Source organism: Lampris incognitus, chromosome 18 (genome assembly GCF_029633865.1).
Source record: "Lampris incognitus isolate fLamInc1 chromosome 18, fLamInc1.hap2, whole genome shotgun sequence".
In the NCBI taxonomy this organism is placed as follows: Eukaryota; Metazoa; Chordata; class Actinopteri; order Lampriformes; family Lampridae; genus Lampris; species Lampris incognitus.
Window position 1 is genome coordinate 20,718,955 of NC_079228.1, and position 14,322 is coordinate 20,733,276.

Here is a 14,322-nt window from a genome sequence, read left to right on the forward strand (position 1 = left end):
ATGAATTGATTTCACTTATTTTTAGATGCAATTCAGTGTTGAAAATAACGGGTGAACTACGGTTATGATCAAGGTTGATTTTCGTGCGCATCTGACATTATGGTGCAGCTGATGGAGATATCCAACCATCTTGCCCATCTAATCTCACCTCCGTTTTGTTCCTGCTTGAGTCCCAAACAAAAATTCTGGACCCAAAATACACCCTTAAAGAATAATTCTCCTTTTTTGTCTTACAACCTGGGTCTTTTTTTTTTGTTTTTTGGATCTTTCCCCTTTTTTCCCCCCCAGTTGTACCTGGCCAATTACCCCACTCTTCCAAGCTGCTGCTCCACCCCCTCTGCTGATCCGGGGAGGGCTGCAGACTACCACATGCCTCCTCCGATACATGTGGAGTCGTCAGCTGCTTCTTTTCACCTGACAGTGAGGAGTTTCACCAGGGGGGATGTCGCGCGTGGGAGGATCATGCTATTCCCCCCAGTGCCCCCCCCCCCAAACAGGTGCCCCAACCAACCAGAGGAGGTGCTAGTGCGGCGATCGGGGCATATACCCACATCCGGCTTCTCACCCGCAGACACGGCCAATTGTGTCTATAGGGACGCCCGACCAAGTCGGAGGTAACGGGGATTTGAACCGGCGATCCCTGTGTTGATAGGCAACGGAACAGACCGCTACGCTACCTGGATGCCCAGCACCGGCTTCATTTTGACGCCACTGGCAATAAAGCTGTGTCCGGCGGTGGTCACATATCCAAAACCACCAAAATAAAATCATATGAGATATTCATAATGGCAAAAACTAGGAGAAATCAGAGCCAGGTTTAAGGAACCGTATCCTCCCTTTCCCCGGGCCATACGGCGTGACTCCTGCTTTATGGTGTGAGTGGCGTGCTGTGTACCTGCGGCTGGGAGAGCATATCCAGACTCCAGGAACACATCCGCCCGTCTGTGGAGACGGTGATCAGGTTGTTGGCATTCTGGGTGCCCACCACGTTCACGCAGTATACCGGGTGCTGTGACACAGACGGACAAGACAGATGTTAGCTTATCGCTCCAAGCTTAACACTTACACCGATCTCTCAAAATCTTCGCGATAGCATGGACATCTTTCATCCTCTGCTAATGTACTGAACCATTCACACCTACGTCGGATGTTAAGTGAAATTAGTAGGCGAGGGTAGTGAATTAAACGTTAAAATATCGTTTATAACTGTCAAATGTGGAAATCTCACTATATAATTTATTACTTTGTGTTATTTGGAACAATTCTTAATCATTTGGTTTTGGGTTAAATAAATAAACTGAGCGGACTATAAGGCATTCAGTTTGATCCTCCACTAGACTAAATGGCTCAAACCTCGTTGATTATTCAGTTTTAACCTTTTATTAGTCATTTTACCATACTGCTGGTTGAACCCACAGATCGAGTAGCCCTGAAGTGAATTCACAAGATGCCGGTGTGCGGTGGAGCTTTCAAATGCGTCTACAAGACATGGGCTGCTGTGTAAATCCACAGGAGTGTGTGAAACCATTATGTCATTACTGGGCTGTAATTGATTGGTGCACTGGGCTCCACAAAGGCCTCATTCAGCGTGGCGCTAGCCGGCCGGGCTGACTGACTGGAGGGGACCAGAGACAGCTTCTCATTACTGGAGACTTTGACCACTTTAAACCTCCACCATGGATGGCGTGTGGTGGAGGCTGTGTGTGTGTGTGTGTGTGTGTGTGTGTGTGTGTGTGTGCGTGTACTGACAAGAGTGTGTTGGAGGGTTTACGTTAATAGGTGCACACAGAGAGTGTATATGTGCATGCACACTTCATATTGCTACAACAATTAGCTGGCACACGTGCAGTTCAAACGATATTCCTATATTGTCTGGCTGTACAGGGATCAGTGGGTTCACCTGAACAACTGAACTCACAGTTGAGGCGTCACTGAGGGTTTGTTCTAGAAGCTGACTTGCACCAGTCTTTACTGCATTTGTTCATATGGTGTATATGTGCCCATGTGTGCATGTTTTTTCTCCATGCAAGAAGCATTGGTCATATGCTGTGTGTTTTATGGATACATGGGACTCAGTCAAATAGCCCCCCCCTTTTCTCCCTAATTGAGCTTTTTGGCCAATAACCCCACTCTTCTGAGCCCCCCCGGTCGCTGCTCCACCCCCTCTGCCGATCCGGGGAGGGCTGCAGACTACCACATCCCTCCTCCGATACATGTGGAGCCGCCAGCTGCTTCTTTTCACCTGACAGTGAGGAGTTTCACCAGGGGGACGTAGCGTGTAGGAGGGTCAGGCTATTCCCCCCAGTTCCCCCTGAACAGCCGCCCCGACCAAAGGAGGCACTAGTGCAGCGACCGGGACACATACCCACATCCGGCTTCCCACCCGCAGACACGGCCAATTGTGTCTGTAGGGACGCCCGACCAGGCCGGAGGTAACATGGGGATTCGAACCGGAGATCCCCGTATTGATAGGCAACGGAATAGACCGCTATGCTACCCGGACGCCCCGGGACTCAGTCAGTCTCAACTTCAACACAGAATGCACAAAAAGGGAATTGTTGTTCTTGTCCTTTTGGACTAATATATCATATTATATAACCTCTCAACCAGGTCATTATAAAGGAAAAAGGGAAGCAACCTTGTGGATGTTTAGGACTCGATGCTCAAACAACAGAATAGCGCCACCCTATATCACTATATTTCCTTGCGTAAGATCACCTTTGGAAGATTGATGATGTTTGCACTAATGGTCTTCTGTCTGCAATATTCCTAGTCTTACAATGCTCCCCGTTATATCTGGTTAACTTTCATGAAATGCTTGTAAGTCTTTTGGTCACTTGGTTTCGCAACTCTTGGCCACAATGCTCTACGTAGACATGTTCTGCTGTTACAGTTCAGCTTCATTCTGAGTCACCACATCAAATCACAAACATTCATTTTGTTTATGTCAACTGAGAAGACCTTGGTGTGTGTGTGTGTGTGTGTGTGTGTGTGTGTGTTTCGCAGAGGGTTAGGAATCAGACTTCTTGTGCCTACATAACCACATTATAAAACACAGCCTGGGTGTCACAGCGGGGACATGTTCCATACAAGGGGCCATCCTTACAGTGTGTGCGGCGGCGGACAGGGGGGTCCTCTGGACGGGGGTCCGGCGGTGACTGCGGTTGTCCCACAGGACAATCTGCCCCGAGTAGGTGCCGCCCACCACCAGGTTGGGATGAAATCTGGCAAAACCCACCGACACAACTGGAGACTGGATGGACAGAGGTGAGAGAGAGAGAGGGGGGGGGGGATGAGAAAAAGAAGAATTACTTACTTTCTTTGTGGTAAAACTTTAAAAAAAGGGGGGGTTGAACAAGAGGGAATAAAAGTGAGGATGTTTATCGGGAAAATCACGGAAAGGTGAATCAGTTCATCTGGACACGTTTATCGAGAGAAACATTTCATCACTCATCTAAGTGACCTCTTCAGTCTAAACTACTGCAGGTACCCCCACCCTTATAAACAATACAGATGCATAACAACCGAAACCACGATCGGTTTCATATGCAAATTACCGTGACCATTAAGGAGAGTTTCAATGGCCATGTGTACTGTTCACAGAGGATTGGGGAATGGTTGCAATCACAACATTGTAAGATGGCGACAGATGTACTCTTAGACCCCCCGCCCTCGGTTCAGGGATGGTCGTTCCCTCTCAACATAGATGGCCTCTTTGACTCCCCGTTCAAACCAGTGTTCCTCCCTATCAAGGATGTGCCCATCCTCATCCTTGATGAAGTGGCCACTGGCCTGTAGATGGGTGTAGACTATGGAGTCCTGGCCTGACATGTTAGCTCTCCTGTGTTGTGCCATCCTCTTGGCCAGCGTCTGTTTGGTTGCTCATGTACAAGTCACACTATATTATACACTATATTGCTCCATTTGTGCCAGGGGACCTGATCCTTGGGGTGCACCAATTTCTGGCACAGCGTGTTTTGGGGTTTGAAAGCAGCTGAGACGCTGTGTATGGAAAATACGCGTCTCAGCTGTTGTGACGCTCCTGCCACATACAGACTCACCACTGGTTTACGCCTAGACAGCTGTTGTCCTTCTCCTCTCTTCGATTGGCTGGTGCGCTGTTTGGGTGTCCAAATGAATGAGACTGAAGAGGTCACCTAGACAAGCGATGAAACGTTTCTCTCCATAAACATGTCCAGATGAACTGATTCAACTTTCTGTGATTTTCTTACCCGGATCATTGAGCGTGCATAAGGACATTTATGGGGAAAGGTACTGGAAGGGAAGACAGACATGGACCAACGGAGAGCAGAAGGCTCTGAGAATAGAAATAGATAGGCCACATGAAGAGAGGGCGAAAAGGTGGATAGAGAGAAAAGTAAAATGACAAAAAAAGAGACAAAATAAGACCAAATGACCCAAAGAAATATAGATATGCACAGACATCAAACATGGCGTGAGTGAGAAAGTGGGGTGGGGGTGGGGGTTGATCAAGGCATCGTGATGGGTGGCAAACCCAGAGAGGTAGATGGAGAGAGAGAGATGATGAGGTTGGCTACCATGAGGGTCCACCGAGGAGAGGAGAAAGGGGTGACGCTGGAGCGGAGACCAGACAAAGAGAGGAATTGTCGTCCTCTCCCCGCCATCCGTTTCACATTACAGCATCAAAACCCCAGCAGCCACTGGAGCGCTCAGTGTAGTCTCCATCATGACAAGCGCACCCTTGAACTCCCCCCCCCCCCGCGCGCCGTGTTTATTGAGTTTTGGTTCCTCTTCATTGCCTGTCCCATATGGGCTTCTGCATGCGATGGCTAGCCTTCCCTGACCCAAAGCCACTGAAGCATCTGTGCTATGGGGCTGGTTATGAGAAAATGTTGGCGCGTTATAGAGTTAGGGAGGAACACATACACTGACACATCCATCAATCTATCCATCCATCCATCCACCCATCCATCCTTTAACCAGGATGGTCTCATTAAGAGGAACGGCTCTATTTCAGGCGAGACGAGGCCAAGAAGAGAGCAACATATTCCACAAAAGAAAAGAAAAAGACTCCAATTCAACACCTTGTTCTTTTCCAAGAATGAAACTATTGGTAAACACCGGTGAGGTTATAATGAGTTTCACAGCCGAGCCGAATTAATTCTCTTTCATGACATGCAAAGACATGCTGATTGCCTTTGCAATTGCAGTGCTTGTGTGGTAAAATCTATTGAGGGTGAACTAAGAATAATTGTATGAATGACGACAGGTGTGAAACAAAACATGTGAACAAAACTGTTGTCTGTTTGGAGTGTTTTCCACGATGGGAAGCAAGAAGAAAAAAGAGCCCTAAAGCAACACGGTGGACATGCATTGGTGGAAGAGAAAATCAGACAACAATCAAACACCTTTCTGATACAGAAAAGAAATGTGAACCTTATATTAAGAAAGGGAACCATGGCAGATATTTAGAGAGAAGCTTTATGTTATGAGGGAAAAACAAGTTAAACAAGAAAACAGATTCTGTATGTAAGCTTGATTATGCCGACGCTGCCATTCTCCTTATTGGAGTTGCCATCATTGCAGGACAGTAATTACAAGTGGGGGGCAGGCTTTCTGCTACAGTTACACATGTGCAAATATTCGCCTCCTGTTCACTTCCATGCTGTGCGAGCGAAGGCGCGAATAAAACATTCGCTTCCGGTGGCGAAAGAAATGTGCTTCCTGGCTTCACGTGGAGTTCAACTGTGGTGAACTTTGACCGGTGAATCCGCAGCCTCAGCCAGTAGCAAAGATGTGTGTGTGGTTTATCCCACTTGGCCGTGATTGTCTGTAGTTTTCTTAGTGAGCCAGGATGGAGGAGACTTTGGTTGTTGCTGTGTCTAACTGGCCGGTATTGTACGACGTTGGCCGTGAAAACAAGTGAAGACGTTTATTTATCTTTCTCTGGACTTCAGTGTACATTTTCCCGTCGCAAAGCCAACAACCGCTCGTGTTACTGACAACCGCTCAAACGACTAAAGGACTACAAACCAGCAAACTGATTTCCATGTGCGTCACATCCTGCACTGCCCACATTCAGCATGACAACATACGAATTTCGCCTTGGCAGGCGATGGTCAGTTTGGGTAATTTGAATTATCTCATCTCATCTCATCTCGTCTCATCTCATCATCAGCCGCTTCTCAGGGGTCGGGTCACAGTGACAGCAAGCTAAGTAGGGCACGCCAGACGTCCCTCTCCCCAGCATCACCCTCCAGCTCCTCCTGGGGAATCCCAAGGTGTTCCCAGGCCAGACTGGACATGTAGTCCCTCCAGCGAGTTCCGGGTCTACCCTGGGGTCTCCCCCCAGTTGGATGTGCCTGGAAAACCCCCAAAGGAAGGCGCCCAGGAGGGATCCTAATCAGATGCCTGAACCACCTCAACCGGCTCCTTTCGACGGAGCAGCGACTCTACTCCGAGCTCCCTCCAGATGTCCAAACTCCTCACCCTAACTCTAAGGCTGAGCCCAGACACCCTACGGAGGAAACTTGTTTCTGCCGCTTGTATCCGCGACCTCACCCTTTCGGTCACTACCCAAAGCTCATGCCATAGGTGAAGGTTGGAATGAAGATTGATTAGTAAATTTTGAGAGCTTTGCCTTCCGCCTCAGCTCCCGCTTCACAACAACGGTCCGGTACAATGTCCGCATTTCTGCTGATGCTGCACCAATCTGCCTGTCAATCTCCTGCTCTATCCTACCCTCACTCGTGAACAAGACACCGAGATACTTGAACTCCTTCACTTGAGGCAACAACCCATCCCCAACCGGGAGGGAGCAAGGTGCGGCATCTACTTCTACTGTCCCCACTGACGATCACCAGGAGGATATTAGCAGTGCGGACAGTGTAGCTAGCGGGTCAGTGGCTGCTAACACCTAAGAGCTAATGTTAGCAAACACAGACCGGCAGGACTCAGCAGCTACATGTTCCAGGCCAGGCCGCCCAGCTAACATGAGTGTGAGAGGATCTGACGAGCCTTGTCGACCAGACACGCGTTTTCCTGGGAGGAGAACTGGAACAGAGACCTTCGAGCGGTCATTTCAAAAAAGCTGGTTTAACAGGTGGAAATGGTTGCACTATGTCACGGAGAGAGATACCGTTCTTTGCTTCACCTGCTGCAAAGCCGCAGAGAAGGGATTAAGACATCACGATAGAAAGACAAGTTCATTCACAGTAGGAGGCTTTTGTTATTGGCGTAAAGCAACCACAAAGTTTAGCCGGCATGACATGTCAGATACGAATTGTTTCGCTCAACAACACTCCAATTAATGCTCTACTGTCAGACAGTGTTGAGAAAGAGCAACAAACTGCCAGAACGGTCTTAGAACTGATATTTAGATCGATAAGACTCCTCGGCAGTGAAGGGCTTCTGTTAAGAGGCCATAATAATCGAGATGGAATGCTTTGGAAACTAATGATGGAGAGGACATATGGTTTGCCTAAATCCCGCGAGTGGCTACCGCAAAGAGACAACCTGTGGTGTTCCCAACACAGAATATTAACCAGTGTGGGTTGGTTGGTTTTGAATGTGTACATTCAAATGTGATTGGTGCTGAATGAGGTGGAGGTCAGCTATTGGTTCTTCCTGAAGAGTATATAAGGCAGAATCGCCACCAGGGTGCTCTCTTGGTACTCCGCTCTACTCGGGATAGCTAGGTTGTTACAGCGTAAGAATAAATATACTACGTTACTGTCATAAGTCTGCCGTGTGCACTTTCCAGTTATCTACTTAAATAGTTTTAGAACAATATTAGTGTTTCATACACGACAGCTTGGCGACGAGGATGGGATGTTTAAGTTGGAAGTCACAGAGTTAGCATGTCAAGCGGCTCCAGCGAGGCAGAAGTAAACGACAAACAACCAGAGAGAGACGTTCGGTGAGTGAAAGGACCGTCGAACAGAAGATGGCATTCGGTAAGCCAGAAGATTTCCACTTCGAGGAAAGTGAGGAAAGTTTTGATAGTTATTGCCAGCGGTTAGAGCAGTACTTCGCAGCAAATGGATTGGACACTCGAGATGAGAAAACCAAAGCAGTATTTCTTACGGTGGTAGGAAAACGGGCACATAGCTTGCTGATGGATTTGTGTGCACCAGATAAGCCATCGGGTAAAACATATGAAGTACTGGTGGGAATGCTAGAAAAGCACTACATCCCGAAAACCAACTTTATTGCCAAGAGATGCAAGTTTCACGGAAGAAACCAAAAGGAAAACGAAACAATAAGTGAGTACATTGCAAGTTTGAGAAAGTTAGCAGCCACATGCAAATTTGGAACATTTCTAGATGAAGCACTGCGTGATAGGTTTGTCTGTGGAGTTAAGAGCAGTGAGCTAAGAGATCGGTTACTCAATGCTGCTCACACAAAAGACTTAACGTTACAGCTCGCAGTTGAAATGGTGCTTTCTTTTGAGGTAACAAAAGGCAACAGTGCGAAACAATTTGCACAGAAAGGCTATAAAGCTAATGTGGTAGAAAAGAAGGCTAACCTAAAGCATAGAGAGGCTACGGTAAAGTCTACAGCTAATGGAAAGCCCTGCTATCGCTGCAATGGAAAAGGCCACAGACCGGATGAATGCAGGTTCAAGGACGCAGAGTGTCACCAGTGCAAGAAAAAGGGACACATCGCAAAAGCATGCCGTGGAAAATGGAGGTAGACACTGGCGCAGCCGTGTCAGTGATATCTGAAACTCTACTTGAAAGCAGGTTTAAGGATGTGAAACTTAGTCCTGCAAATTGTGTGCTGAAAACCTACAGTGAGGAATCATTGCCGTTGATAGGAAAATTCGCAGCAAAGATGAAATGCAAGGAACGCTCAGAAAAGCTAGAACTACTAGTCGTGAAAGGAAGAGGTCCTGCATTAATGGGCAGAGACTGGATAAGTCAATTAAAGCTAGACTGGTCAAGAGTCAACAGAGTGGCTCATGATACAGTGGATGATGTGTGTGCCAGACATGCATCAGTGTTCAAACCTGAGTTAGGCAAGTTAAAAGGTATTGAAGCCAGACTACATGTAATTCCAGATGCAGTGCCCAAGTTCTGTAAGCCTAGAAACGTGCCTTATGCATTAAGAGAAGCCGTAGAGAGAGAACTGGCAAAATTGGAAGCTGAAGGTGTCATCTCACCCATTAATTACAGTGAGTGGGCAGCTCCAATAGTTTGTGTGCCTAAAAAGGATGATAGTGTGAGAATATGTGGAGACTACAAGGTCACCATCAATCCATGGTTGAATGTGGAACAGTATCCACTACCCAAAACCCAAGATTTATTTGCTAAACTTGCAGGAGGTCAGCAGTTTACCAAATTAGACTTGTCGCAGGCTTATCAGCAAGTTCTGTTAGAGGACAATTCAAGACATTACCTAACTATCAACACACACAGAGGGTTGTATCACTACAATAGGTTACCCTACGGTGTTGCTAGCGCCCCTGCTATTTTTCAAAAGATTATGGATCAGGTTCTTCAGGGCATGGAAGGGGTCATCTGTTATTTAGATGACATCTTAATTACTGGAAAAGATACAGAAAGGCACCTGACTAACTTGGAAGAGGTGCTTAATAGACTTGAAACTTACAATCTCAGGGTTAAAAGAGAGAAGTGTGCATTCATGCAGAACAGTGTTTCATACTTAGGGCATGTCATTGATGCCAGGGGCATACATCCAATGAGGGAAAAGACAGATGCTATTCAGAGGGCTCCCGTTCCGAAAAATGTAACTGAACTCAGGTCATTCTTAGCTCTGTTAAGCTACTATGGGAAGTTTATCCCTTATCTATCTACTCTGATTCATCCAATGACAGCATTGCTGCATAAAGATGCAACCTGGGAATGGTCAGAGAAATGTCAAAGTGCATTTGATAGTGCAAAGAAGTCTCTTCAGTCAGATAAATTGTTAGTACATTTTGATGCAGAGTTACATATCATACTAGCATGTGATGCTTCTCCTTATGGAGTTGGTGCTGTAATCAGCCACAAACTGAAAGATGGAAGTGAGAGACCTATCGCATTTGTATCCCGAATGTTAACTAAAACAGAACAGAATTACTCTCAACTGGAAAAAGAGTCACTGGGTCTTGTTTTTGGAGTTATGAAATTCCATGAGTATCTTTATGGAAGGAAATTCTTGTTATTGACAGACCACAAGCCACTGTTGAAAATTCTGGGGCCTAAAACAGGTGTGCCAACACTGGCTGCCGCTAGATTACAAAGGTGGGCTCTAATTTTGGCAGCGTATACATACGAAATCCAGTACAAGAAGTCAGAGCAGCATAGCAATGCTGATGCTTTATCAAGATTACCTGTGAAGCCTGATGTAGATGTGGTGTCAAACCTCATTTACAGAGTGTCTTACCTGGAAGACTTACCTCTTACTGCTAGAGAAATAGCCAAAGAAACAGACAGAGATCCTGTGTTAAGAGTGGTTAAACAGTTGGTGTTAACTGGATGGCCTAAACATGTACAGGATGAGTCACTGAAGCCTTATTTTCAGAGAAAATTAGAGCTTAGCATTGAGGATGATTGTTTATTATGGGGTTACCGTGTGGTAGTGCCTGATAAACTAAGAGACAGGCTATTGTCGGAATTACATGAGCACCACTGGGGAATAGTTAAAATGAAGTCCCTCGCCAGAAGTTTATTCTGGTGGCCTACATTAGATGACAGTATTGAACGTGAAGTGAACCAGTGTACTATTTGTCAGCAGCAGCGTAGTATGCCTGCTACTGCACCGATAAATACATGGAAATGGTCTTCGAGTCCATGGGAAAGAGTACATCTTGATTTTGCTGAGGACCACAAGCAGATGTTTTTAGTAGTGATGGATGCCTATGCTAGATGGCCAGAGATAGTTCCCATGACTACTACTACTTCATCTAAGACCATTGAAGCAATGAGAAATTTATTTGCAGCTTATGGGTTGCCTAAAGAGGTGGTAACTGATAACGGACCTCAGTTTGTATCGCAAGAGTTTGAGTCATTTTTGACTAAAAATGGAGTAAAACACATCAAGTCACCTGCATACCATCCTGCAAGTAATGGTTTATCTGAAAGATTGGTCCAAAATCTTAAGAAATCCCTTGCAAAGAATAGAGCCATTGGTGGTATGACGCTTGAGCACTGTGTAGCAAATTTTCTGATTGGGTACAGAAACACACCCCATACTAGGACAGGAAAGACCCCAGCTGAGCTATTTCTGAGAAGACAGGTGCGAACCAGGTTGTGTCTTATCAAACCAAAGTTCTCTCAGAGAATGCAGACTGAGTGTGAACCAAATCTTCCCCGTGTTAGGTCTTTTAAGGTTGGTCAACACGTGTTGGTAAAAAATTACAGGGGAGGGGAGAAATGGTTGAATGGAGTTATAAGTGAAGTGTTGGGTCCTGTCACATACAGTGTTGAAGTACATGGAAATTGTGTGAAAAGACATGTGAACCAGATGTTGGGTGTCAAAGGAAATCCAGATCAGACTCAAATGGACTCTTGTGATGGAGCTTCTTGGGAGATTGATGATTTCAATGCAGACACTGATGCGTCAGAACATCCTGAACCACAGGTTGTGGAAGAACGACCTGTAGAACCACCACCGCCAGTTGTGGAAAGGAACACTCGTCCCGTGAGAGACAGACGTCCTCCAGATAGACTGAACTTGTGACTGAAATGCAGATTGGTTATGAAAAAAAAAAAAGAAATCTGTAATGTAATGTATGGTTACTGTTGAAGAAATACTGTACATGGTTATGAGCTTAAGAGCAAAAAGGATATGTTAGAATCCTAGAAAAAAAATGAAGTTTGAATTTACAGGGGAGGAGCTGTGGTGTTCCCAACGCAGAATATTAACCAGTGTGGGTTGGTTGGTTTTGAATGCGTACATTCAAATGTGATTGGTGCTGAATGAGATGGAGGTCAGCTATTGGTTGTTCCTGAAGAGTATATAAGACAGAATCGCCACCAGGGCGTTCTCTTGGTATTCCGCTCTACTCGGGATAGCTAAGTTGTTACAGCGTAAGAATAAATATACTACGTTACTGTCATAAATCTGCCGTGTGCACTTTCCAGTTATCTACTTAAACGGTTTTAGAACAATATTAGTGTTTCATACACGACACAACCGGATGTCGGACATAATTCAAAATGAAATACTGGAAATATCTGCCCATGCTCTTCAAAGAGAAATCGTGTCCGAAGCGAGAAAGCATTATTTCTATGGGTTAACTGCAGATGCGACTACCGATGTAAGAACAACGGAGCAAATGTCCTGTAGTCTGCAATATGTGGATTCAAAACTCGAGGTAGTGAATGTTTTCCTCGGGTTTTACAGTGCGCCTGATTCAACGGGAGAAACACTTTTTTTCCTGCATTAAAGATGTTTTTGTGCGCTTGAATTTTCCACTGGAACATCTAAAGGGATTTTGCTTCGATGGTGCTGCTAATATGTCAGGCCGCGTCTCAGGCGTGCAAGCAAAACTGAAAGAGCAGTGTCCAAATGCACTCTATGTGCACTGCAGTAACCATTCACGAGATCTGGTGTTACAAGAAGTGGCGAGGGAAGTTCGCGTTGTTGCAGACACGCTAAACTAAACCTGTGTCTCAGTCAGTGGTGATAGGGTAGTCCTCAAAGTGTAAGACGCTGTTCCAGCCTATGGTAGTGATGAGGTGGTCTCCAACTTGCAGTCATTATGCCCGACTCGATGGGTTGTGCGCACAAGGGCTATTTCACGGGTTTGCTCCTCATATGCAGCCCTTTTGGAGACACTGAAGGTGCTAGGCTAGAGCAAGACAGGACAGTAAGGGGAGATACTCGGGCGAAAATATCTGGTCTATACAAACAAGCTACAAAAGCAAGAACATACTTTGACCTTTTGAGCTGTAAGGCTCTTTTTGGACCGTGCGAGACCGTAGCCAGAACTCTCCAAAGTGAGAAGGCAAGTGCGAAGGGCGCACTGGCGTGTGTGACTGCGCTACGAAAGCGCATGCATGCACTGCGAGAAGATGGAGTTGTCCAGGAGATGACTGCCAGAGTGGAGGCTTGTGCAGGAAAAAACAATCTTCAAATGCCCTTTCCTCCACGAACCAGCAGAACCACCCCTGTCCGTCTAAGGGATACAGAGAAGGCTGAGGCCATCATGACTGATGTAGGAGAGCAGCAATGGCGGCGTGAGTTCTGTGAGGCCTTGGATCTTGTGACAACCGAGCTAGATCGCCGATTCAACGAAGAAGGAGTGCAAGTCGCTGCCCTGGGAGATCAGACTCATACCAGTGCCACAAATGGAGCCTACTCTGGGTGGAATGAGATCAATGCTGCACAGCTCCCCGATCAGATTGACAAATTTCTTTTTTTTTTACTTAAAAATTTATTTCTGATTTTTCTCCCAATTTAGTGGCCAATCGATCCCTATTTTAATTAAAAAACCCACCCTCGTACTGCATGCGTTCGCCAACTGCATTTCTCCGGCCGGCAGTCTCGAAGGAGACCGCCTCCCCACTTGCGTGACAAGGCGACTCCAGGCCGAACCAGTTTTTTTCCCGACACACCAGAGACGCATTCACGTGACGAACACAAGCCGACTCCGCCCCCCTCCCGAAGACAGCGTTACCAATGATTGCTGCTTCATCGAGTCCGGCCATAGTCGGATCTGACGAGACCGGGGCGCGAACCCCAGTCCCCAGTGGGCAACTGCATTGACACAAAGCCGATGCTTAGACCGCTACACCACCGCGGACCCAGATTGACAAATCTCGTCTACATGCAGCTCACATTGATGGGTGAGCTTTCCAAGACAAAAGGACTCAAGTCAGCTCAAGATGTTGCTGGATTTGTCGGAGCACTGCATCCTCAAACAAGGGAACTGCTGACAAGAGGTGGAAAAGCTTATTGAACTTTGCCTATGTCTACCTGTTTCCGCCGCTTCCTCTGAGCGGTCGTTCTCAACCCTTCGCTGCCTCAAAACGTGGCTACGGAACAATATGACCCAGAGACGACCCACACACCTGACTTTACTGCACGTCCACAGTGACATTCTTGATCGGATGGACATTCAGCCACTGATGAAGAGATTTGTCGACATCACACCAGAACGGAAGTCCACATTTGGAGTCTTCAAATAGGTAAGACTGACATGCATTATTATTTATTTTTGGTTACTGCTGCCGCCGTGCAGAATGTGTGTAATAGTCAATATCATGTTTTTAGTAGGCTATGTAGTATGTAGCCAGGAATTGGCAATGCTGAGATGAGGGGCATACTTTAAAATGGCATTCATAATAACTAGCAGGAAAGGCAATTTCACATTATTGATATTGCTTCAGT

General features: G+C 46.3%; 1 protein-coding gene across 2 annotated transcripts in view; it reads right to left on the reverse strand.

Moving 5' to 3' along the window:
• The window catches only part of LOC130129018 (cytoplasmic dynein 1 intermediate chain 1), a 74,615-nt gene that overhangs the window by 18,006 nt on the left and 42,287 nt on the right, over positions 1 to 14,322 (reverse strand). For both annotated transcript variants that reach the window (XM_056298812.1, XM_056298811.1), the window contains 2 exons: positions 3,107 to 3,253; positions 896 to 1,009 (listed from right to left, as the gene is read on the reverse strand). In XM_056298812.1, the coding sequence (XP_056154787.1) occupies positions 896 to 1,009; positions 3,107 to 3,253 (261 nt within the window). The remainder of the gene's footprint in view (positions 1 to 895; positions 1,010 to 3,106; positions 3,254 to 14,322) is intronic.